General features: G+C 35.8%; 2 protein-coding genes across 13 annotated transcripts in view; one reads left to right on the top strand and one right to left on the bottom strand.

The window, feature by feature from the left end:
• Positions 1–1,813, bottom strand: part of LOC145999604 (uncharacterized) — a 107,811-nt gene extending 105,998 nt beyond the window's left edge. For all 12 annotated transcript variants that reach the window (XM_083136653.1, XM_083136654.1, XM_083136660.1 and 9 more), the window contains exon 1: positions 1,482–1,813. In XM_083136653.1, the coding sequence (XP_082992779.1) occupies positions 1,482–1,646 (165 nt within the window). In that variant the 5' untranslated portion in view covers positions 1,647–1,813. The remainder of the gene's footprint in view (positions 1–1,481) is intronic.
• A 456-nt stretch (positions 1,814–2,269) lies between these two features.
• On the top strand, positions 2,270–25,117 carry LOC145999603 (arf-GAP with dual PH domain-containing protein 1-like). The gene is made up of 8 exons (XM_083136652.1): positions 2,270–2,356; positions 5,680–5,905; positions 6,822–7,011; positions 8,000–8,230; positions 9,441–9,575; positions 11,792–12,014; positions 22,389–22,443; positions 24,998–25,117. Exons 1-8 carry the CDS (start codon positions 2,284–2,286, stop codon positions 25,002–25,004), a joined length of 1,140 nt encoding a protein of 379 aa, XP_082992778.1. The 5' UTR covers positions 2,270–2,283; the 3' UTR covers positions 25,005–25,117.
• Positions 25,118–25,684: the final 567 nt, after the last annotated feature.

Below are 25,684 nucleotides of genomic sequence, written 5' to 3'. Positions count from 1 at the left end.
CGAAAGAAAGGGGGGGTGCACTTGATGTGCTCTTTTAGTTATAGCTGCAGCCCCTCCGCCCTCCTAGTACGCATCCATGGATGTCCTGCTTTTCGTTTCAGAAACTCTGGTCACCCTTTATCAACCGACAGGAGCATATTCTAGTCCTTCAGATGAACTTCAGGCAGCGTCGTGAAATCCTCCACCCTCAATTTCTAGCACATTTGAAATTTTTTTGTCCAAAATGAAGACTCTTCTAAGAGTGTTTTTAACTAGCGCAAAAGGACATTTTTAGAGATATACGTGCTACGAAACTTACATCTTTGTAATATTAAGTGTTGGGCAGGTTCTAACATGCCATTAAAGGGACTCTATAGAAAAAGGTGTGGCCGTGGTAGCAATAGGTCAATCACCCCCTGGGGCAGAGCCCAGAATCGGGGGGCAATTTTTACGGAAGTTTTTGTTTAACCCTGAAAAAGCGACTGTTATATATCCATCGGTACGGGTGCAGGTAGCTGCTACAAAACTGACATGGCCGCAAGTAGACTTCCACCTATCACATTTAAACGGCTGTATCTCCACTTTCAACAGTTGTACATTCGTAAATATTTGTTTCCATGCTCGAGAAACTCAATTCCGTAAGTAGTTTCTTCTGTAAAAATGAAGAAATGTGTCCCCCATATAGAAAACTGTTATCAAAAAAAAATCCTAGCGAAATCGAGGGTGGAGGATTTCACAATGGAACCGACTTCATAACTCATTGATCAATTACATGATTTTCAAAGAGTATTTTATATTTTTGAAATTTCCTGAGCTTTCGAGGTGTGGGAACCCTGACTTCGCTTCCATATATTGACATAAACAAAATTTAAAAATTCCAATTTCATGTTTGCAGTATCAAACCTTGGTAACACTTTACTATACCGGAGACGGATTTCTTCAAATTTACAGGAGAAAGTACTTACGCAAATCATTTTCTGTAGCGTTGTTGATGTTCGGGAATGTAGTTTTGATCCATTTTAATGCGAATGCATGTGGTTTTCTACGAAAATCTATTTCCGACGCGCTATTGCTGCTGCCGCCATTTGCTTTCTGCACGAGAGCACAATACGCACTATTGCTGCTGCTACAACATAATGTGTCAAGGATGCGTCGTGAAGTTGTTGCCGGGTGTGGAAGATGCCGTGGAATTTGTAATTCCGACGTTGTCTTTATATGCTAAATTGAACGAAAGTAGTGCTAATGGAACCTAACCTAACCTAGTAGGCATACCTCGTCCCCGGATGGTTCGTGGGGCTATCGTATGTAAGAAATAGACATTATTTTCGTTAGAAATTCATTATTTCACCTAAAGAAATGTTCTGCAACACAGAATACAATGTAAAAGATTGCGAAATAAATCATTGATAGGTGTCTCCGGTATAGTAAAGTAGTACCCAAACCTTAACCATGGTTCTAAAGAAAATACTATATCACATTCACATGCAAGACACGCAACTTACAATAAGTGACAAGCAGTTTAGTATTAATCCTTGAATATCTCGACGAATTCCTTCTTCAAGGAACAAATTTAACTTCAAACTTGTCTTAGCCAAGCACAATCTGCACAAATGTTTGTAATCACTTCCAATTTCGATCGATCTGTTGGAAAGTTTCGGGCTCATCATTCATAAAATTGGCACATCAACATTAACTAACGAAATAACAATTGCAAGGATACGATCAATGTCACATGTATATTATTTAGCATCTACTTGTTGAAAAACTCGGAATCTTATTAAATGTTTGTCAATCACACATATCAACAAAATAACCATGAAGCCGCAAACAATAACCGACGCTGACGGAAACTTTTATTCAAGTTTTGCAAATTGTCCCTTAAAACTTAAAAAATGGTTTTGGTTCTAGAGAAAATACGTGTTTGACTTTTCGACAAAACCTACAAAAGTAGCACCTTTGAAAATTATTTAACAAAAATTAATTAACAATTTATTTAACTTACGCTATTTGTATGGTTATTATTTTTAGGGTAAATATGGGATTTATCGCATTACCAATTGGAAATTTCGCAGATTGTTTCTTTATACAGCATATTTGCGAAGATACAATTTATATCAATATAATGGAGATTGTTTATTGGTTTATCTTTAGATTATATCGGTAACCAAATATTGTAAAATTTTGTCTTAGAATTTTTGTATTGTTGTGGTTACAGCGCGAGTTGTGATGTTCTTGTTCCGCCGCCCCTTTTCTTGGCATGAACAAATGACTATCACATTGCTCAAAATGTTGAACGTGGCGGATATGAATGGAAAAGTGTTATTGCAATTGTTGAAAAAACCAGGAAACAATGTATGTGCGGACTGTGGAAGTGAAAGTGAGTGAATTTTTTTTGTATAACGGTTATAAAAAATAATACACAATTTCCATCTTAATTTGCATGTAGTCCAGGGATGTAAATCATCGGTCTTTTTCTTCTCCATAATATTTCAAGCTACTTTCGAACTAATTTTAAATGGCTCGGAAGTTGTTTTTTTTATTATATATACATATAATTATAAACAAATATGATATTAATAATTCCCATAGGATTTGCTTACAAACAATAATATCGTACGCAAGTGACAGATGTTTGATCCGCCTACTGACAAGGATAAAGTACGTAGCGAATTATTACTAAAGTGTTTTCGTAAATGCATAAATAAATGGCTAATAAATAATTGTATTTAAAGCATAGAAGAATTTGAAGATACAGTTTGTAATATAACCTAACTCGCTGTACAATTTGATTATTTCGCTATGGTGTAAATTTATTTTGTAATAACATTGTATCCTGTACTATATTATATTTGTACGACACTGTTTATTGCAGTTTGTGGTTTGTTAATGACAATAAAGCATTCTATCTATCAATTTTCCACACATTTTAAGTTTCTGGTGGAATTAGCATAGTCAGTCACTTCTGGTGCATACACAAAATGTCTAAAAATATTTGAGTTGCAGATGTAACCCAAGTATATGTAATTGAAACTAGGAATAGTTTTTCAACAGTATATCAACAAACTAAACCCCTGGAAACATATTATTCTCTTCAGGTTCATGAATTAAAAACTGGCGATTTTTTGTTTTACTCTGAAACACCATAACTAATCCATACAGGAAACTTAATATTTCTCACAATTTCATATCTTCACAAAGTCTACCAAATAGTTGAATTTCGTAAAAATCCAGATTGTTGGGTCCGAAGTCACACTTGTACCTGTTAGTTTCTCATGTATCAAGTTATGTTTATATAGAACAGTCAAATCTATAAGATCAGTATCTAGCAATAGATGATATTCATCAAACAACTTCCTATACAATTCAGAACGACTTGAGATGACCGGACCCCTCTCCGATTTTCTTCATATTTGGCATACTCACTAATTGAGGCCTCCTAATCACGAATCTGAAGTTAAAATTTGTCGGAAACGTCTAGAAATTGCAAAATAAGCGAAAATAAGGCATTAGTTTTCGGAATGGAAACTGTTGATTTTCGCGAAATTTTTTGTTTCACAAGCAAATATATATGTTCCTGATACTACCATGACACCAAATTTTAACTATGTTTGCCTAACAATGGTTCGTGAGGCTAGCGTCAATGGTTTGCAATTTCTAGACGTTTCCGACAAATTTTAACTTCAGATTCGTGATTAGGAGACCTCAATTAGTGACTATGTCAAATATGAAGAAAATTGGAGAGGGGTGCGGTCATCTCAAGTCATACCTACAATTCATTGTACAAAATCACACCCTGCTGCCATATTTTGGGCAAACCGATCAGATCCTGCATTGAAGACATGCTGGGTAAGCATTGTACGTACGTATGATCTTTGTGAAGTGATTCAAGGTATGGTTATCATGATCGTGTGAGGAATGTGTACATGTAAAATACCACAAATTTCTTGCTTTAAGGTTTCTCATACGCTTTTCTTAACACGAGACTTTGTTTACCTGGTAAATGTCTGTTATATCGGAGACACATTTCTTCATTGTTACAGAAGAATCTACTTACGGAAATGAGTTTCTGTAGTACTTTGAAAGTTCGTGGAGGTATTTTCTCACCGTAGAATGCTGGGCAACAAGAAATAAGCACTTTTGATATAATAAACTTGCATTTTGTGCAAAGCGACAACATTATGCCATTGTTTCCATTAAGTACCTGCAGATGGCGCGAGCGTCGAAAGTCACGCGGTGTCGCCAGTATTTCCAAACATGCCTTTTTTTTACCAGAATTTTTTTTTAACTATGCTTACCTAACCCAACCTAACCTAACCTTGCTGGAAATGGTTCGTGGGGCTATCCGTCAATGGTTTTTGGGGCTGTCTGTCACTGGTTTTTGGGGCTATCCGTCAATGGTTTGTGATGACATAATGAACATGAAAGTAGGTATTTTTCAGTTAGGAAGGTTGAAACACTGCATACCCACTCCAAATCGACAAAACACAAGCACGACGCACGATGATCCACAGCTGTGCGTGCCATATTGTATGTTCCGCAACGGACGAAAGGACCTGAAAGAATTACTCGTACTGTGAAAAATCGAAATTATTTTCGTGTAAAAAGCATAATGGCAGCTTCAACTATGTTCCGCAATACACAGTTGGTAAGTACGAACCATTTAAAACTGAAAATATCCGATAGAAATGTCTCTCCGATATAACAGACATTTACCGTTTACCTGACATCATGCTGCCTTTTCCCAAAATGCACTGCATTATGACGTCAGTTGAATACCATCCATTGAAACTAGAGCCAATTTCAGTCTTTGTCAATATGGAACCTTTGAATAAGTAATGTGTTTAAGACATTATTTTATCTCAAAGATTGAAAGTATATTTGGATGAGTTGTGAGGAAATATGTTGGTAACACTTTGAACTAGTCAAAACGGATTTCTTCATTTTTACAGAAGAAACTACTTACGCAAATCACTTTCTGTACCATTGTTGAAGTTCCCGAATGTATTTTCTGTCATTGTTTCATCTTTTTTAGCGATAATTCATGTTTATATGTATAAAAATATCGCAATTGCCATTCCTTCCATGTACTTCCTCTACGAGAACCGGATGTTCCGTGTGTTTGATGACATAACCCCAAATTTTAGCTATGCTTGCCTAACCTTACCGTGAATGGTTTGTGGGGCTACCTGTTCATGGTTCTATGACCCCAAATTTTAAATATACTTACCTAACGTTACCGTACCGTGACTGGTTCGTGGGGCTATCCGTCAATGGTTATACAACCCCAAATTTTAGGTATTAGCATAATTTCAAACACGGCAAAAAATAGAAAATTAATAACACGGAAGTAGGTATATTTTGGTTTAGAAGGTTGGAAACACTGCATACCCACTCCAAATCGACATAACACAAGCATGTCGCGCGATAATCTAGAACGCTCGCACCATATTGTGTGTCACGGAAGCAAAAAAAAGGAACAACAATAATTACTCGTAATATGAAAAATTGAAATTATTTTCGTGAGAAATTCATAATTACGCCTTATAGAATGTTCCGCAATGCAGAATAAGTAAGTAGCTTTTTTTATAAAGGAACGAAATAAATAGGTGTTTTGACTAGATCAAAGTAGTAATAATATTTTATATTTTATAAAAAACAACACAATACCTCTGCTAATGCACGGTGTTTTCTCCTTCCCAGATCCAGAATGGGCATCATACAACATCGGAATATTTGTTTGCACAAGATGTGCAGGTGTACATCGAAGTTTGGGAGCGCATATTTCAAAAGTAAAACATTTGAAGCTGGACAGATGGGAGGATAGCCAACTTGAACACATGAAAGAAGTCGGAAATCAAGCAGCTAGGTTAAAATATGAGGAAATAGTGCCTTCGTGTTATAGGCGACCAAAGGAAGATGATCCACAGTGAGTGTTCTCAAAGTAGAGCTTCTTTCATAAACTTTTTTTTTAACTTTTTAAATTAAAGCTGTGGTTTCCATGTACCCAGTGATTAGTATGTTTGACTTTAAGTTAGCAGCTTTTCGTGCAAATCATATGTTTATATTGTAAATAAATTTGGGTTAAAACAGAAACGTGATTTTGCAAATCAGGGTTGGCTGAGTTTGTTTTAAGGCCACTTTATGTGCAGAAAGGCTAATCAGGACTGGACCTAAAGTGGGATCCAAACCACTTTGCAATGTATTTGAACGAGTTTGTAATCAAGGTGTCCACATTTCAATTCTTGGTGGAGGTACATTGTTCAGAAGTTTATATCCCACTTTAAACTGTAGATCCTGATTAGCATATGTGAATATAGAATTGACTCGAAACCACGGCTAATTCAATACCACTGCCTTATACTCTTCCGGATTCCCACTGATACCAATACTTGAAAACTGTAACAATTCAAAGTACTTCATAATGTTTAAGATTTTAATTTATAGATCTGTATCATCACAATGTACCAGAGTTTTGCTTTAAAACTTCGCATGAAATAATCAGTATCACAAAATCAATTTCTCCCCATAATTTTGTTGAAAAAATAATAAAAATTAATTAAAATTTTCCTAGTGTCCTGGGTATTTAGACTCCACAGAAGTGTTTAGCAATACACTTTGCACACTCCATTAGATATTTGGGCACTGGAAAATAATCGACCTGTATCAGTAATTAAATTCTAACCGATACCACTAGTATCAGCCGATATATGTATCTGTATCAGCTCGGCCATATTTAAAACCTATTTTGACAAAACTTCGATAAGTTTTGTAAATATTAAATACTCACATGATGTAAATCACTAAGTTATAAATGGACTTATCTGCTTTTTTTCATATTGCAGAGTTTTAATAGAAGAGTGGATACGTGGAAAATATCTTAGAGAGGAATTTTGCCATCCAGACAGACAAGGGTACACATCAGGGTACAAATCTGGGTTTCTAATGAAACGGGGCAAAGATGATAGCAGGTACTACTCCAGGAAGTTTGTACTTTCCGAAACTGATGACACTCTTAAGTATTATGTTAAAGAGGTAGGTATGCTCTTTATTTTTTTCATTTCATCTTTGTACCTTCAATTGTAAATACATATTAGTTAGGAATTTTGCAATGCTTTCATTTAAGGGGGAAAATAATTACTTTGTTTATACTCCCTTAATGTGCCTTCATGGCACGGTGCTATTTGCAAGGAGAACCCTTCATTGGGACAAGAAAAGTAAAATGTAAAATTTGGGAAAATGAAAACAATTTAACTGTATATAATAATTTACAACCTGAATGCAACACGTATGTCATATATAGACCTCGGATTTTTATGTTCCTAAAGTAGGCTTGAAAAATCTTTCAAGTTTGTTAAAAAAAACTTAAAATAGTTCAAAATTCCTGAAAATGCTGATTAGGTATAGCCACCGGCAATGAAAATGAGACACCTACATCCTGAAATACGCACTATCTTGCATAATATTTTATGTGTTGCCTAACCCTATTGCGATGGCAGAACGTACCGTTGGAAATTTGCTATTAAACTCCACTCTTCGCTGTATAGTTAGTCAAAAATCTTTTTTCATATTATCTGCAGCCAAACTTCGCAATTTTGTCTGTGAGGATCATCTTATATGCTGAAAATAATATTTCAACAAAAACATAGTCAGTGGTGCAAACTTCAATGCTGAAATGTTAGTTTGCAAGGCGTGAATGTCACAAAGCACCGAAGTAATGCGAAAGTGAGCAAGACCACACAGATCAGATTGTGAAACCTTTAATAATATATAGAAACCTAAAAAAAAAGGCCTGATTTAGGCACATAAACATAGGTTCAAACAAGCAAAATAGGTTTTTTAGGCACTATAAAACTTTATCAGTTGTTGCATTTTTTTAATAAAACACTGACATAACTTATTATTTCTTACATACCTGTAAAGGAAAAAATAGGGTAAAAACCTAAAATCCGAAGTCTGGTCATATATTTATTGCTAAAACCTCTTTATTTTATGTGTAAATATTAAATAATATACATTTCAGCATAAGGACGCTAAAGCAGTGCTTAGGATATCAGATCTGAATGTGGCTTTTGCAGCACAAAAAATAGGATATCCAAATTCTTTACAAATATCATACATGAAGGATGGTGTAACACGCCACATATATGTGTACCATGACGATCCAGCAGAAATAGTGAATTGGTACACAGCAATCCGGTGTGCCAAGTTACACAGGCTACAGATAGCATTTCCAGGTGCCAGCGAATCAGAGGTAAGTGTTAGAATATCATTAATGTGCTTCTTCCCTTTAATTTTGTCAGTTGAAAATTTTGAAATAGTAACAACTTATGTCTACATCCACATATTTATGGTGAATAAAAGATCAAGATATTGGTACCAAAACTGGGCTTATTTCTGGATCAAAAGTGGTAAATAAAGTGGCATTTTGGTATTAAAATGGTGAATAAAACCCTAAATTTGATTTAAAAACTACACCTATTACACAGAATTAACATTTCCCTTTTAATAGAATGTTAAGTTTATTCCTGTGTAAAAGACTCCATTTTTGCTTGTCAAATATTTACAGCAGAATTAATCAATTTTCCGTGATTTGCATATATCTCAGGATAATTCAGAGCTCAAAAGGTGTCCTGTTGTTAAATAAACCCTAAATTTTGTGTTTTAAGAGCTTATTTTGCAGTTCATCTTGGATTATTTCGTGACAAAACATGATAACAAAATGCACCTCACATCTTTCAAAAACATGAAAAAAATAACATTAGAATGTGTTATTTCACATTTTGTGTTTTTGTCAAAAATGAAATGTGCATGTCCCTACTTATGTCACATGTGTCGTCTCATTACTTTGTATACAAAAAGTTATATATTATAAATTAACAAAATTATGTATTATTAACATACAAAAGTTTTACAAAATATTTATTATATTAGTGTGTAAGTATTCCGTTCCAGTTATATATCAAGAGTTTACCTTTAAAATATTGAAGAACTACATGAGAATATTAAAATATGTGTCACATAATCACAAAATGAAATTTTGCATAATTTCCCAAATAATTAAAATCCACAGTCATGACTAATGCAATGCATACATACAAGAAAAACTATTATGACTAATTATTATGAACCATCTGTAGAAAATTAGATTGATATGCTTCTGAATGCATAGTTGAGCATTTTGTAATAAATGAGCGATGGAAATATTTTAATATAGAATATGAATCAAGGAAAATGGCAAATGTGGATTGCAGTTAGTAGAAGACTGCATTGTGTTGTCAAAGACAAACAATTGATAGAACAAGCTTGTGAACTTTGTGCTAGAATATGTCTTCTTCAGTAGATCCTCGTCAGAAGTGTTTATTTTGCCATAGAATATTCACAGAATAGCTGTGAATTGTGATGTTCGTGCTTATTTCACGTTCACCAAGATTTTTATTTCCTTTTTGTCTTGCGTTTCACAGTTACTTGGACAACTTAGTCGAGATTTTGCCAGGGAGGGCTGGTTGTGGAAGACGGGCCCTCGAAGTAGTGACGGGTATAAGAAGAGGTGGTTTACTTTGGATGGAAGAAAGTTAATGTATCATTATGATCCTTTGGTAAGTTGGTTTTGTTAGTATTATGTTTGCATAAGATCCCACCGATAGCTAATCGCTCAATTTGATTCAATTCCTGTTTTTCATCTAAAATGTAAATCAAATTATCCAGGTATTGTAATACTCCCTCTGTCCCATAATTATAGTCCGGTATGCCAAAATGGTGACTTTTTATTTATGTTCTTTTGGATACTTGATCGGCAAATTTGTACTGATCCTTGAGTAATAACGTTGTATGACTCATTCCCGTGTTTAATTTTCTTCTTCTGTATACACCAATGTCACAGTTTGCCTATCGGACAAATATTATGGGACAACAAACAAAAGTGTACCGGACAATAATTATGGGACAGAGGGAGTATTCAATTACTATTCAGAGTTTCCGAAATGTCATTTTTGCAAAAACCTGGAACAGTTAGTTTTCCCTCCCGTCCCCCCCTTTCTTTCTTTCTTCCTTGTTTGGCAGGATTATGGACTAAAAAAACATATTTCACAGAGCATACAGTCTAAAGTGGGATGCAAAGCACAATGCACTTCTACAAGAATTCACACCTGGAATCCAATCACATGTTCTCTCATGTTATCTGGTGTACAGCAGGTAAACCAACTTTCTTCATCTATATACAGAAATGGCCAGAAAAGTTGAAGTTGTTAGGCTTCTGTTTATGTTTTACTTACGTGCCTGTGTTAGTGTTTTATTTCTATTATATATAATAAATATGAATTGTTGAGGTAAACCAGATCAAATATGATACTGCTGGAGTCTTGATTACAAGGCGACAGCATAGTGGCCCTCACATTTTTATAATTTTAATGTGTACAGTCACGGATACATATAGGTTGTAGAGATTGGTATTGGAAAGTGTAAGTTAGAATGTAATCACCAGGGAGACAAATTTATGGTAAATAAAAACTGAGGAGAGCGGTAAATAAAATGTTAGATCAGCGGTGGAAAAAAAACAGACTAGTCTTATCGCTGCTACAGCTAGCAAGTTCAATGAAACTGGAAGTTGAGTAGACATTCGGGGGAAGAAAGGGATACAGCTTGACAGGAAGCGAAGTTTTTGAACTGAGATTATGTGCATGGGAAATCCCAATTTGCAGCGTCTTCCTGATGTGATCGAAGATAAAACGTTCTTCAGCTGCAAGTGGTAGGAAACTTTAGGCAAATGTTTCGTTACAAATCGACAGTTTGCACGCACAACCTCGGTTGCCGGTTTTTGCATGTTTTCAACTTAATTTGATGATATTTCACGGTTATTTCGCGAAAAAGCGTTCATTTCGTGGAAAAGCACACATTTCGCATTACTTCATGAATAAAACTCATGTCATGCATATTTCATCATTGGGGGTGTAGTTACGTGCAGAATGTTCAAAATTGCATCTTTTTTTTTTCACATTTCGCGCATCGCGAAAATTCAATGTCCCTACTTATAGGTTGTAGAGATTGGTATTGGAAAGTGTAAGTTAGAATGTAATCACCAATGCCTGCTGATTCTTTCCCAGAGTGTGGGTGTTTTGCATGATCTGCAAAAATGCTACGTGGCACTTTTGTGGAGTCAAAAAAAATTATGAATATTTTAGGGGTATAAGGTAAGTAACCTCACTTCCATAGTACACCCGGTAACTGCAACTCTGGCATCTGGATCTATGGCCAGGATAATCCTCTGTAGGACTGTTGTGACCTTACATACTGTGCTCCTTTACAGCCTCAGCTTTTAAGATTTTAATCCTCAGCGACCGATATTAGTTATGATAAGTGGCTGCATCTTGTATAACATGACAGGTAAAAACAGTCCAACTGCTGATGCACCCAATTTTTTTTTAATTCAATCGATCAGCTTTTAACAACGTAAGGAGATTTTAGTCTTCGGAGACACATTTTTTTTAGGTATGGTAAGAGGCTCGGCCCTGTATAATGGGATGGGTGCAAATAGCCCAAGTGGTAACACATCCAACATTTTCAATTCAATCAATCAATCATGAATATTTTAAAGCAAAAATCCTGAATTTCTACGATGTACTTCTAAACAACTTTGAAGTACAGTATCAATGGAAATCTGCAAAAGGATTGACAGTGGAATTAGTATTGGCTCAGCCCTATGCAAAAACATAAGAAAGAAAAAAAGTAGTTCTAGAATCTGTATCAATTCAGAAATTTAGATTATTTTACCAGTTATACTTAGAGCTCCTCTATATATATTTTTCCATGTTTTCAGGATGCACACCCAAAAGGGGAGGTGTTTCTAGGCCACATGTTGGATGGTTACAGTGTACGTGTCGGAGTACCGCCAGGTGCAAAGGACCAGGGTTTTTCGTTCACGCTCCGAACGCCCGATCGAACGTACCACATGTCTGCATCCACCGACGACGACCGGGACGAATGGATCAGAGTCATCAACGAGGTCTTGGGGCAACCGCTGACACCGCAAGACAACAGCAGTAGGTTGAAAATGAAATTCAATAGGCGTAGTGGGCATCACTGATGGTTAAGTAAGATCTGCACTGGCTTTGCGTATGGATTTTGGAGTTAGCTTTGGGCAAGAAGTAGATGCTTTTTGCGAAGTGATTTGATGTGCATGGTGCATGCTTTCAGTGTGTACTTTGTTGGTTGTGGAGTATTGTGGTATGGTTTCCATCGTGCTGTAGTAGAAATAAAGGTGGTATTGGTGGTGTTCGCAAGTTCATTAATACCATTAAATGTCCATGTTTGTTGTGTTTGATTTTTGTTTTAGTAGCAAAAGCTGCTCTTTTTGTCTTGTTGTGGCAAGTTTTATATTTATTAGTCCATGATGTAGAATTCGTAACAATAGAGATTATGGCAATCAGTGTTTATTTGTTTTATCTTATTAATGGATCGTAAGATCTCTTCAAGCATGACACTATGTGTAATAATACTGCTGAAATTGTTATTATGGTATCAATGAACTTAATTTGTAGTATTTACATTCCAATTTTAATGTTTGCATTTATTACCTCTATAGACAATAAAAGTGGTGTTGGAAGATACTTTCATAGCCCCTGCATTGTTTTGAACTTGAATCACTTAATTCGTATGCAATTTTAGTACATTTTCATTCATTGCAAACATTCATATTTGGAAAAAAAAAGCATGGGTGAGTCATGTTAATGGGTATTGTATTGGTATCAACAGATAAAAACCGTAAAATTGCTAATATGTGATTTTCCCAATCCAATATTTCTATATGTAGCTTGCAGTTATAAACTTTCTGCCAACTCATTGATTGACTTTAGCTCTTGCTACAGAAGTTGCCATGTTTGAGTCCTGGCCTAAACATGTTTGTTCTTTGTAAGTTTCCCTTCAACACTTTTCTTATTCATCACCGTTAGTCAAAAGTGACCTAAAATAACAAAAATGAACCGTACCAAAATTAACCTTTAGCATCCGGATGGTTGAAATTTGAACACGGCCACTTTATATAATGTTATTATTTTTTACCCAAGAAGTTTCATGCTTTCAACGAAACTTTGCACGGTTGTAGAAATGTACCACCACTACATACTACTTTTTTCTTTCACTTCGGTGTATTGAAAAAGGGGGAGTGGGGGTACAGGCGGTAATTGCCAATTTTTAAATTTAAAAAAAAAAACTTTCTCCTTCTTCTTCCTTTAACACTTATTTATTGGGAGGCACAATGTATAAATTTTACCTCCACTAAAAGCCCAGTCTTCAAGAAAGAAAATAAAATCAATTTCATCTCTCTACGACAATTAGTTCTCAAGTTATGATTTTCTTGTACTTCACGCCAAGTTTGAAAATTCGCCGGATAAAATTGGAATACAACTCGCATGAGGATCCAGCGACTAAAGCCTAAATGGCAATCTTTCCATTAAAATCCTAAAATTTGCATTCATCTCCGTAATAAATATATGTAAACAGGTACTTGCAATGAGTTTCACTTAAGAATATGAGATTGCACTTGAAATTTACTTTACTAACGTTTGTTAAGTTTACTTCATGCTCAGACAGGCTAATTGGACTAGACCGACAGATTAAAGTGAAATCTGCCTACAACAGGAATTGAACCCGGGGCACCTTGAGTACAAGACAGGCTCCGAAATTTCCTAGACAAAACCAGGGTACATGACATACATTTACTTACAAAAAATAATGACATACGTTATGGCCATGGTGGTTCAGTCGGTAACGCATCTGACTACTATGCTAGAGGTCCCAGGTTCAATCCCCGGCCGGTTCAAATCCGGGAACTTTTCTAATGTCAGGGGTGTGGTGCAAAGCACAAGGGAACACTTTACCCTTTTTTTTATACATTTACTTACAAAAAATAACATCAAAAATTACATAATTGTGCAGTCAATCACAAGCTATTTATAAAAATATCACACCTGTTAATTTATTAGCAATTTTAACAGTGAACTATTACATGGGTGTGGTCAGATCTAATGATACCAATTAATCATCCCATTTTGATTTTTGTGAGTGCCTTAGTTTATTCACATACAGGATAAATGTATACTATGAAGCTTCTTTTTCTAATGCAAAAACCCATCCGAGTCCTACATTAAATGACCGAATTACACAGATTAGTGAATTATTGGTAAGAATTTCATACTGATCAATAAGTTTTAATAAACTTCTTGAGACAGAGAAAATTAGGCATGGACAGGTGTGAATGGCTTTTGCCAGTATGGATTTTAAACTTGTACATGAAATTTGCCTAATCTGGTAACCAACCAGACATAAAAATGGCATATATTTCTCATAAAAATTCAATATATTGTTTACTCGTTCATTTTTGGTGCCTGTCTCTCAAGTTTGCCTTATAAAATGAAACTGGAGATTAAAAACTTTGCAAAGATTTTGACATTGGAGCAATATTCTGATATGCCAATATGAGTTGATAATGCGAAAGCATAAATGAATTTGTGTCATGAGTTCTGTGATTCACCATTCATTTCAGCAACAACATGATACATTATATGACAGTCTTTTTAATGATGTATCCCTCCCTTATAGATGATGACTATATCACCATTACTTATTTTTAAAAAATACAGGGTGTTTAGAAAAAAGGGTAACAAACTCAGTCCTCAAAGCATTTTCAGTTACCTTTTTTTGAAACACCCTGCATAATGTGATAATTAAATGAGTCTCACCCTACTCAAATACAGTATAACCTGGATATTATGTTTTTTCAAGGTGCTAGGCTGAAAAAACTTAAAATGCAAGAACATTTACAACTCAGGAAAATTTTATAATATTTTGCTATGTTGGGACCATCAAAATTGAGTGTATAATGTGGGAAATTGTAAAATCCAGGAACGTATGATCAAGGTTCTGCTGTATTAACTAAAACTAGGGGATTGGCATGCTAAATTTAGCATTAATATTTGTTCTTAAACTTATAAGCAGTTTTAAATTGATGATATTAGCTTGGTGTGCAAATAATAAATTGAGTGTTATTTATCCAGAATTTCTATTGTACTTTTGTGGTATGTGTGCGTGTGCATGTTTTTTTAAATACAAGTTCATTTAAAAATCCAGCCTTCATTCAAAAGGACATTACAACTTCAAAAGTTTAGACAAATTTATTCAGATCACTTGCCTTTTTTTTCTTTCTTCCTTTCTTCCCGCATTACTGCACAATTGAAAAGCATGTGCTTGCCTGCCAAAGGTTAAGAGCAATGAAGTTTTGTTTCAAAGCTGTTAAAAGACTGTTACAATAAAGAGAAACTTGTTTCCCTCATCGTTATCCCTGGAACACACTTACGCTAGAAATTTTGTTACCTACCCCCATGTTTTATTTATTTATTTATATATATATATATATATATATATATATATGCAGGCACAAGTCCTGTTGACCATGTACTTGATATTTGCACATCACCCCAATTGCACCTAGTGTCATGTCCACACACATAATGGCCCATCATACCACCACGCATGTGCACCAGTTTGTACAGTAATAATTGTTATTGATGTTAAGGACTTGACTATGTATAATAATGCTTATATATATCTTGCTGATGACATTTCACATCACAGTTGAAATAGATGTGTGACTAATAATTTAAACAAAATATTGTTTCTTATTAGTTTTTATGTGCTACTCAGTAGTTTCTAGTTGTTCATTTGTATTTATGTTGGTTACAGTAGTTTCACATTATGTGTTTATATCGTGTTTACTGAAAATGGCACATTTGCTGTACATTTCCTGCACAGACTTTGGTTATTGCTTTTGTTGACTTATTTTTTGCATAGTGAATATGTTGCATAGCTTTTGTTGTATATTTTTACCCTGAAGCAAGCACATAAGATACAGTATACACCACAAAAAAGAAAAATGATTATTTTCTTTCTAAAAGCACCCATGTAATTTTACTGTGTGATGACAGAAATCTTTGCAATCTTCTGTAAAAACAATTGACTTATATTGCCCATTAATTCCATAAGAATATTGTTCTGTATCACAACATTATTTATTCTCTGTGAAAACATGGTCTCACAATTTTTATGTAAAATGTCCCAGAAATTGCAGTACATTTACAACATTATTGTCAATACTCTCGCATTAATAGTAGAGTTAAATTAACTTATTGCAAACTACAGACATAATATTTACATTTGTTTTCCTGTAGTGTAGTACTCTCTGCAGATATTTTGCTCTCTTATTTTATGACATCCCTGTAGAACAGTAACAATATTTTAGCATGGGAAAAGTTAGAGCACAGCTGTGTTATTTACCATTGGTTTATAAGGAATTATTAAATATTACTGGTCATATGTTGGCATTTCATAATTTCTTTTATGTAGTACTTAATACTCTAGAAATATTGTAGCTCAATATCATTCATTTTTGCATAAAGAAAGTAATCTCTCTCTACTTACATGTTGAGATTTTTTATATATATTTAGAGACATATGTCTTCATGTTTACATCAAATATTGCTTATATGCTTTTGTATTGTTGAATTTTCATATGTTTATTTTTACGTGGTAGGTTAGTTTCTGACAGGCATTGCTTCTGAAATATATTTTCATTACATCTTAAAGTTCTTATTAAACTTTTGTATACAAATATTTTTGTTTATTATTTATTTAAAACCTTTGTTGCCTTTTATTTCTTAATTTACTTTTAAATTTTCAAGCTTTTTATAAAAATGTATGTTTAGTATACATAACAAGACATTTAAGGCTGGTTTTTCAATGTCTGGTCAACTTTTTGGTCAGCCAACCTCCAGTCTCAACCAACACTGGGTTTTTCAATGTAAAAATAACCAAAGGTTCGTTGACCTTTAGTTCGGCACGTAACAATTGTGAGTTTGCAATGCCGAGCGAAAAATTTGATCCCACTGCCATCTAGGTGTGTAAATTCAAATCAAATTTTGCCTGGTGTGAAAAGGGAGAACTACAATAAGGCACATGCAGTTGTTGAAGTTCATTGTTTACATTGAAAATACAGAACCTAACGTGCTATGTATTTCGTTTCTACAAATAAATACACATGAGGAGAAAACACTTACTGCACATTTGGCTTTTTTCTTGAAACGGACAGACTTCACAAAATGGTAATATGGTATAAATAGTTACTATTTTTCTTACGAAACGAGAGATCAAATACAAATAACTTGCTATGTAATAGGAAAAAATAAGTTGACATTTGCACGTATATTATGACTAAAATTTTATTCCCAGTTTGTACACCTTTCGTACCCGGGAGAACGTCGCATCACAGAGAAGTTAAATATCTTCATTGAACATTCAAACTTTGCAGCCAACTTTTACACAGTATCTTCTCTATGTGACAATATTCCAAGCAACGATTTTTTATAATTTTTTATTTTAAGATTGCGCAAAATAAAATATAGAATCAGTGTCCAAATCGTGATAAATGAACTATATATAAAAAAAAAGTCTGCAGCAGGACTTGAACTGGCAACATAAACAGGAACTTCCACTACCACTACCTTTATCCACTACACCAACTTGCCACTTGCAAACTGGCTTCACGATAGGATAGACGTCTTCGGTGCATGTACACAAATGAAAGTCTGGCGACATTTTCCTTTGTTCTACCTGTTACTATGCACTTCATTTGAACTCTGCCAAGCACAACACGTTTATTTTTGCACCAATGTAACTTTTTATTTAACTATTTCTCGTTCAATGTGCCTGAGAAATCGTCTGGTGAAGATCGATCTTCTGATGAGGCAGCCATGTTCGTTTGAAACTACCAGTCATCTCGCTGACCTCCGGATGAAGCACGGATCAACTTAACCTCCAGTTGAGGAGTTGACCGCTGATGAAAAACCCAAAATTGCTGTAACCTCTAGTTATTTGCCCAACCCGAACTTTGATTGCACATTGAAAAACCGGCCCTTAGAGTTTGCAAAGATCTACGAAATAGATCAATCTGGTAACATAAACTTTCCAGACTGTTAGGATGGTAGGGCAGTATCATTGTAACCGCACGTAAGAGTGAAAACACAATGAACTTCGGCAACAACTGAGGCCTGGTTCCGACACTCGTAAAACAGAGAGGATCCAAACCAAGAACCCAAACGCATTGTATTCCCATACCACCCCACAACATCAGGCAGACTCCAAGGCACTCAAATCATTCAACATGAAAGTAGCACACAAAGAAGTATTCCAGATTGGAGGTACTAGTTAACCAAACCTTGCATAAGACCACATGCCAATGCCAACCTCACTACATGGGCTGGACCATCTGCATAGTACAAGAACAAAGAGAACACTTAAAGAATCGCTAAGATTAGGCCATTTCATCTTCAACACATCATCCAGCAGAAACCGAAATTCCGTAAGTAGAAGGATCCCGAACAAGAAAAATATAAACCTGTCGGGAGTAAACAAAGCAGAGATACACTACCATCTCCATCCTACATGTCATAACTTGTAATTGAAGGCAGTGGTCCTTCAAAATTAATGGGACAATGAAATGAAACAGCAATGTGAAAATACAAATACTTTAACCATGTTTACCATGCAAAAACCACCAACCCCAGTAGCAGAGTAGTTAGCACACTGCACTACAATGCCAGAGGTCCCAGATTCAAATCCTATAGTCGTTTTCACGTTCAGAAGACACAATGGGCTCTTATGGGCAATGCTTTTCTTATGGGAAATACGAGCGCGCTGTTGTGAAATTTCTGGATTTACAAATTTAGCTTAAGTAAAATCGGTACCTGCAGTTTTGCAGGAAATTTTGTAGAGAATACGATGGTGAACACAAAAAACTGTTAACTTGCTTACATAATTTTAGATAAATTAAAAACGCAAATTTTCTGTGAAAACACAATTTTTACATTGTTTTAATTCCTAACGTTGAAACATGCCGTAAAATTGAAGCATTCATTATTAAAAAAAATGACACTGTTTTTTAATTGTCATAGGTGACGGTGGTACTCAGAATTTATCAATACTTTAAAGCATATTTGCATTAAAAAATATTCAAATAAAGTATGTGGAGATTTTTTATATTCGTGCAGTAGAAAATGTCGTCGCTGGCCATTTTTTGTTCTGTAATTCCAAGTAAAAACTTCCAGGGACAAAGTTGTGAAGAAAATAATGAAATTATTTTTTATAACCACTCAAAGGTTCCCAGAAATATTACTTCCATGCATTTGGAGTTTCTTTTTAACCCGAACCGCGCGCGAAGTAAGGAGACGTTGTCTGGTCATCTTGAGCTGACTCACCGCAGCATTCCGGCTATCACCACCAAGTTTTCGAGTTGTTATTTTATTTCCATTCAGTAAAAATATGAACTTCATGCAGTTTGTTATAATAGAATTGAAATTACTTAAATTTAATAATTGACAATTATTTCCAATGCTGCTATTGTGAGCAACATTAGTGCTGTCGCAAATACACGTTGTTTTTGTTTACATTACTGTCGACATTAATACTGAAATGAAGATCACCTTTCAGTTTCCAACGTACACATAAATTCATAGACACCATATTAACCTTTGAAAGGCTTTCCAACACGTGACAAAATATGGGGCTTCAAGATAGAAATATGACGTGCCTTGCTTGAGTCATTCACGTCTTATCAGTTCACGTGGGCCATAACTCATTTGTTTGTTTGGGTTGCAACTTGAATCTAACCCATGTGCCAGGTTCTCCTTACTTGAGTGAGAGATCTGCTTTGGTCTGTTTAGACTTTTTCCCCTCTCTCGAAAAAGTGTTTTCAGTTGTGTGAGCTCTCTGATTTTTACTTTTTTAAGTGATTTCTGAAGTGTCATATTCGTGCATTACACTCGCGTGTGTAGTGATCGCAATGGATCATAGTAAAAAGGGTAACTGTAACATTCACAGTATAATATTAATATTAATAATTACATGTAATTATCATTATATATACACAAAATATGTAACACCTTCATTGTGAAGGAAGGTCATCATTTCCCGGTGACATGAGCTAGCGCTGTATTGGCAACACTGTGCGGTTTCTCCATAAGCGCCGTTGTGTCTTCTGAACGTGAAAACGACTTTAGCATAGGCATGGGTGTTCGTGAGTGTCCATTAATCAATATCATGACTCATCTCCATCTTCACAAATTAGCCAAAAGTGGCAGAAAAGCAAAGTAAAATAACCTAAATCAATCAACCATGTTAAAACCATGAATGAGAACAAGTTCATAATTGGGAAAAGAGACTTGATAGTATATAAATATGGAGAAACTAGTACTCACTTTATCCACAAAACTGCCACCATCCTCGTTGGAACTCTCTGTACTGTTGCTTGGTGTGCGTCTTTTGTTCGTAGTTCTCCGGCTGCCGCTAGGTGCGCTGTTGTTAACTGTACATCTGCGCCCGTGTTGTCTGCCGCTATTTCCCGGTGTTAACTGTTGTAATAGGGGAATCCAAGCGTGGTGTGCTTGTCCGCTAGCGATGTTCAGCTCGTGCGGGAAGTGCATTATGGCATGCGTTTCTTTGCTTTTGGTGTCTACGAGTGTGTGCGCAGTGTGTTTGACTTGTACCTTTTGAATTTATGGCTATGGTACTTGATGTGTTTGGCAAGACCAGTAGTGGGTTGGGCTTTTTTTGCATCCGTTAGGTGCTGTTGGATTCTTTCATTGACAGATCTGCCAATGTAATATGCATTGCACTCTGCATCGTATACACAAGTTATTTTCAAGCCAATTAATGAATTAATTCACCAGGATTTCTAAAACTGAATATTTAATGCCTAAGCTATGCAGACCTTCTATTATCCCTGCACTGGTCAATGTCACTCCAATCTACCATACTTGCCTGTTTTCTCATGCCAATCAGTTGTCTTTTCATCCTTGTTTTGGGCTTCCCATAGGTTTCTTACTATGAGAAAAGTACACATCAATGCACATCGCTCAACGGAGAGTGTCATGTTAACATCTTTATGACTAGCGGGTGCCACATGGCATTGTCATCCTAGATGAGGTGTCGGTCTATTTCACCCAGCGGTCCAACAAGCAGATACGTGCAATTTACTATCGCCATATTGATGGAAAGGATCACAAAAAGTGGATTCAGACGTGCAAGGAAAGTTTCTCAAAAGGGTTTATCGTACTGGAAGCTTTCTGTTCCAAAGGGAACAAGTATTCAACATTGGAGGTACTGGTTGTTCCGTATACTGACAACACGCCCCTGCTTTGTATGGCAATGAGACGACCAAAGTTTGCATCCACCAAAATAAGGCCAGCAGCCATACTGCCAAAGCAACACTGGCCTACATGGCTCGTATGGAACAGGAGACATGTATCAAGGCTATTCCATTTAGACATATCCCTGTTAATCGCCCATGGACTTCTGTGCCTTTGACCTACCAAAACAGAACATCCAAAAACATCAAGCCACAACACTCGATGGACTTGAAAAACTTACAAGGAAGAGTGGGCTAAAGTGGATCAGGCTGTGCTGAATAAAAGCCGCAGTCTATGGAAGCTCCGATGTCATGCAATAGTTCATCGACAGGGCCATCACATAAAACATGATTGATGGTGGAACAGGGGTTTTAAAGCCTACGACCGAGGAGTGAACATCACTACCATAAGGGTGAAACAACTGTGTGTAATCCCCTTCATTCATCAGTTTCTTCATCTCTATGAGTTCAAATATTTTCATGATGATTTATTTCCAAAATTTCTTAAATTGTTAAGAATAAGTAATAGGAGTGATTAGCCTCCACTTACTTCAATTATTAATTGAGACTCGTGTTTCTTTTCTTAAACACAATGTTTCAAACCTAAACAACTTAACCATAAAATTTAACATACAAAGTAAATAAGGAAAGATTAAAAATAACCAGAAATAAAAAATGAAGAATCAAAATTTGTAGCCTTCACAGTATCAGATTCATTATACTTGTTTATCTCACCTCATAAAAACAGTTTGACACTGTGTGCATATTGTGTTTACATACCACAAACAATAATAAATGTAAGTGGAAACTGATTAATTCTCTTATTTATTCATAATAATATTTGCACATGACATATGCCATACTGTAACTGAAGTTATGTTCCTCTCATAGTGCAAGAGGTCATGTTCCACATCCAAATGATACTACCGACAAAATTACATCCCTCCCATCTTCACATGCTGACATATGGATCCAATTTTGATGCAGGTGGAAGGCGGTAAATTAAAATCATCCCTTTGCACATTAGTACTAAGAGGACGTATTGTCTCATTCCTTGGCAGTTTGGTTTGCATACCAATGTGAACTTTGGACAAGTCTCATAATAGTTAATAGGACGAATGTGATGATGACAGCCGTGATGAGCTTTCATTGAGTAAAGCAAATTTTTCTGTGTTTTTTCCAGTGGCTGTAATATTGGCAAGGAAACGTACATCTACTATGAGCATCTTTACATCCAGGTAATACTTCAATGGAAAGTGAAGCAGGAATATAACTTCCTTTTTACTGTACTTGCAGTTATTGCAGAACAATTCAGCAGTTACAGTTTCACAAGTAACGAGGCATGCAGTATGTACAATTGCTAGTAATGCAGAACATAAGGTTGTTGGAAACATATCTAGTCTGGCTTTAAAAAAAAAAAAAAACTGGCAACCCTGACAGAAGTATACGTGCATCAGTGGAGAGCTCATAGATGTGATTGAAGCTTCAAGAAGCTGGCGAAAGAACCCCGTGTTGCTGTCACTCATAGTTAATCAGTGAGCAGTGCTTGAAGGTGGAGGTCCACAATCGTGTTGCTGTAAAATGGCAAATGTGAAACTCGAACAGCACAATAGCCTCAAATTCCTGGTGAAATTGAAGAAATCACCGAGTGAGTGTCCACAGACTCTCTATCAATGCCCAGTACATCTGCTATCATTTGAATGCTTTCCGAACAATGTTCAATAATTTCTGCCACATTTTCTTCTGTTGTTGCCATGACAGGGTGACCCAGTCTTTCGTCATCTTCAATGTTCTCGCATCTCCAGATGAAGCATTTGTGCCATTCAAACACACATGCACGTGACATTGCATTATTACCATATGCCTCCTGCAACAGTGTCACACTCACTCGGTGATATCTTCAATTTCACCAGGAATTTGAGGGTAATGCACTGCTCGAGTTTCACATTTGCCATTTTACGGCAACATGATTGGGGACCTCCACTTCAAGCACTGCTCACTGACTATGAGTGACAGCAACCTGGAGTTCTTTCATCAGCTTCTTGAAGCTTCAAGATTTATTTCCCGCACATGCGCTCCTCACTGCTGCATGTATATTTCTGACAGGGTTGTCAGTCTTATTTTTCTTTAGCCAGACTTCGTATGCTAAACATCTATTCCTACAACAGGGTATGCTCAATCTCTGCAAACTTCCTGAAGTGTAAAGAGAGTCAAATTTACAAACATTAATAATGCATTGGCACCTAATGTAACTGTTGCAGTGCAACACAATGATGGTTATGCTACCCTTCAATTTGCTTTCATATTTATGTTCTTGTAAAGCTATGTTCTGTGTGTGATAAAATGTATGCGTGCCATAGTAAACCACATTTTCTGAATCGTGGTCAATATATTTATATTGTTTTCATTACATATGAGATTATTAACCTTTAGATGCTGGGTCTTTTTTTGTGTGCATTACTATGATGGTAGAATTTCAAATCACATGTAATTTTAAAATTCTTTGTAGTTATCTGTGTTACCACAGTGTTCATTCCATGTACTTTGCTTTGTTTATGTATATGCTGTAAATACATTCCTTCTTTGTTAAAACTTCAATATATTCTCAAAGTGCAATGTTTCAAGCATGTATCTTTTTCAAAACCTACAAGCTATGCACAGAAAGTAAATATAGAATGGTCGACATGCATTCACATATTCTTTATTTTACAACACTTCCACTACAAATGAATTAACTGTACACACTTTACCTTTCAACGTAGTTGCCACTATTATCCACTTATTAAATCTGGGGACGAGATTCTATATCCAAGAGTCATAGAAGCGTGTTGAACATCATGACTTCTTCTTTCATTTCACATCTAATCTTTCCCACCGAGATGTTTCTTAAGTGAACCCACAAGTGAATCCTACCGAGATGTTTCTTAAGTGAAGACACAAATGAAAGTGGCTCGGCGTGACGTCCAGAGTATACGGTGGATGATCCAAAACATCCCGCTTGAATTTCCAACAGTTCAATGTTAACATTTGTGGTGTGGACCCAAGCATTAGCGTGAAGCAGGCAGACACCACACGTCACCATTCTCCTCTATTTTTTTTTAGAATTACGCATTGAAGGTGTTCCAGGGTCTGACAATATGCAATAGCATTAATTGCTGTGCCAGGAATGCACCAATGTGCAATGGGAAACACAAGTATTGCTTGGCAAATTGCCCACAACTATTTTCACTAATTTTTCTTTTGCATCCTACATATTTTTAAGAAATGGATTCTTACATACGCTGGAGTAGAGGTTGTTAGCAGCTTGTTTCGTGTTTTGTTTCAGTTCTTGAAACTCTTAATGCGTGAAATAAAGAGAATAAACGTGCTGATGGAAAATCTGCTTGCTAATATTTATGCATCCCACTGTACAGGTTTAACAAACAGGTATCATAGAGATAACAACGAAACTTTATTGTTATGTGTTACCAAACAAAATACAGTGAAACCCCAATTTTATGTTCCTTGAGTTTACATTTTCCTGCATTATACATTCAATTTTGATGGTCTCAATGTAGCAAAATGCTGTAAAATTTTCCTCGATTTTACATTCTCTTACATTTTAAGTATTTTCAGCTTGGTCTCCTGAAAAACGTAAAATCGAGGTTTCACAGTATGTTACAATTATATTTTTAAATTTTACATATTTTTTTGTCCTTTTATATTGTTTATAAAGGGTGTTCCATTAATTTGGAACGATTTGAAATGTGAAATAAGGTTAAGTTTGTAATGTTTTTTTTCTTTTTCTTTCAGATTTTAACAACTTCAGCCTTTGCCAATTGCAACCATTGAAAGATTAACAATCGAGCAACGTGTTAAAGTTATCGAGGCGTATTACGAAAATGGACGTTCAAACAGAAATGCATTTCGGGCACTTCGCGATTTTTTGGTGAACATAATCGACCAACTTAGAGTGCAATTGGCAAAATTGTTCGTAAATTCAAACAAACTGGGTCGGTGGCAGATGTGAAAACGCCAATGCGTGCTCGTTTACGCCGTTCAGCTGAAAACATTGCTGCAGTGCGCGAGAATGTAGCCACGAATCCAGACACCTCTATTCGTCATCGCGCGCAGGAATTGAACCTCTCCACAACAACGCTACATCGAATTTTGACAAAGGATGTCTCTACACGCTTACAAAATTCAATTGACACAAGAATTGAAGCCTGCTGACCATTTGAAGCGCCGTACATTCGTCAATTGGATGCATGAGCAAAAACAAGCCGATGATGATTTTTCGCAAAAAAACATCTTTAGTGATGAAGCCCATTTTCATCTTGGTGGTTCGTTAATAAGCAGAATTGTCGCATTTGGACTGATGAAAATCCAAGGAACATTGTTGAAAAGCCACTGCATCCACAAAAGGTCACTGTTTGGTGTGCATTTTTTGCTAGCGGAATCATTGGCCCGTATTTCTTCGAAAATGATGCCGGGAATTCT

Source organism: Lepisma saccharinum, chromosome 15 (genome assembly GCF_977018435.1).
Source record: "Lepisma saccharinum chromosome 15, izLepSacc3.1, whole genome shotgun sequence".
NCBI classification, from domain to species: domain Eukaryota; kingdom Metazoa; phylum Arthropoda; class Insecta; order Zygentoma; family Lepismatidae; genus Lepisma; species Lepisma saccharinum.
Note: the sequence above shows the minus strand (reverse complement) of the source record. Positions and strands in the feature narration are given on the sequence as shown.

What these genes read in the sequence shown, in the direction of transcription:
- LOC145999603 (XM_083136652.1), top strand. Translation starts at nt 2,284, where the DNA reads ATGAATGGAAAAGTGTTATTGCAATTGTTGAAAAAACCAGGAAACAAT. An exon ending in TGCGGACTGTGGAAGTGAAA is followed by an intron (nt 2,357 to 5,679) that starts GTGAGTGAATTT and finishes TCTCCTTCCCAG; the next exon opens with ATCCAGAATGGGCATCATAC. An exon ending in CAGGTGCCAGCGAATCAGAG is followed by an intron (nt 8,231 to 9,440) that starts GTAAGTGTTAGA and finishes TGCGTTTCACAG; the next exon opens with TTACTTGGACAACTTAGTCG.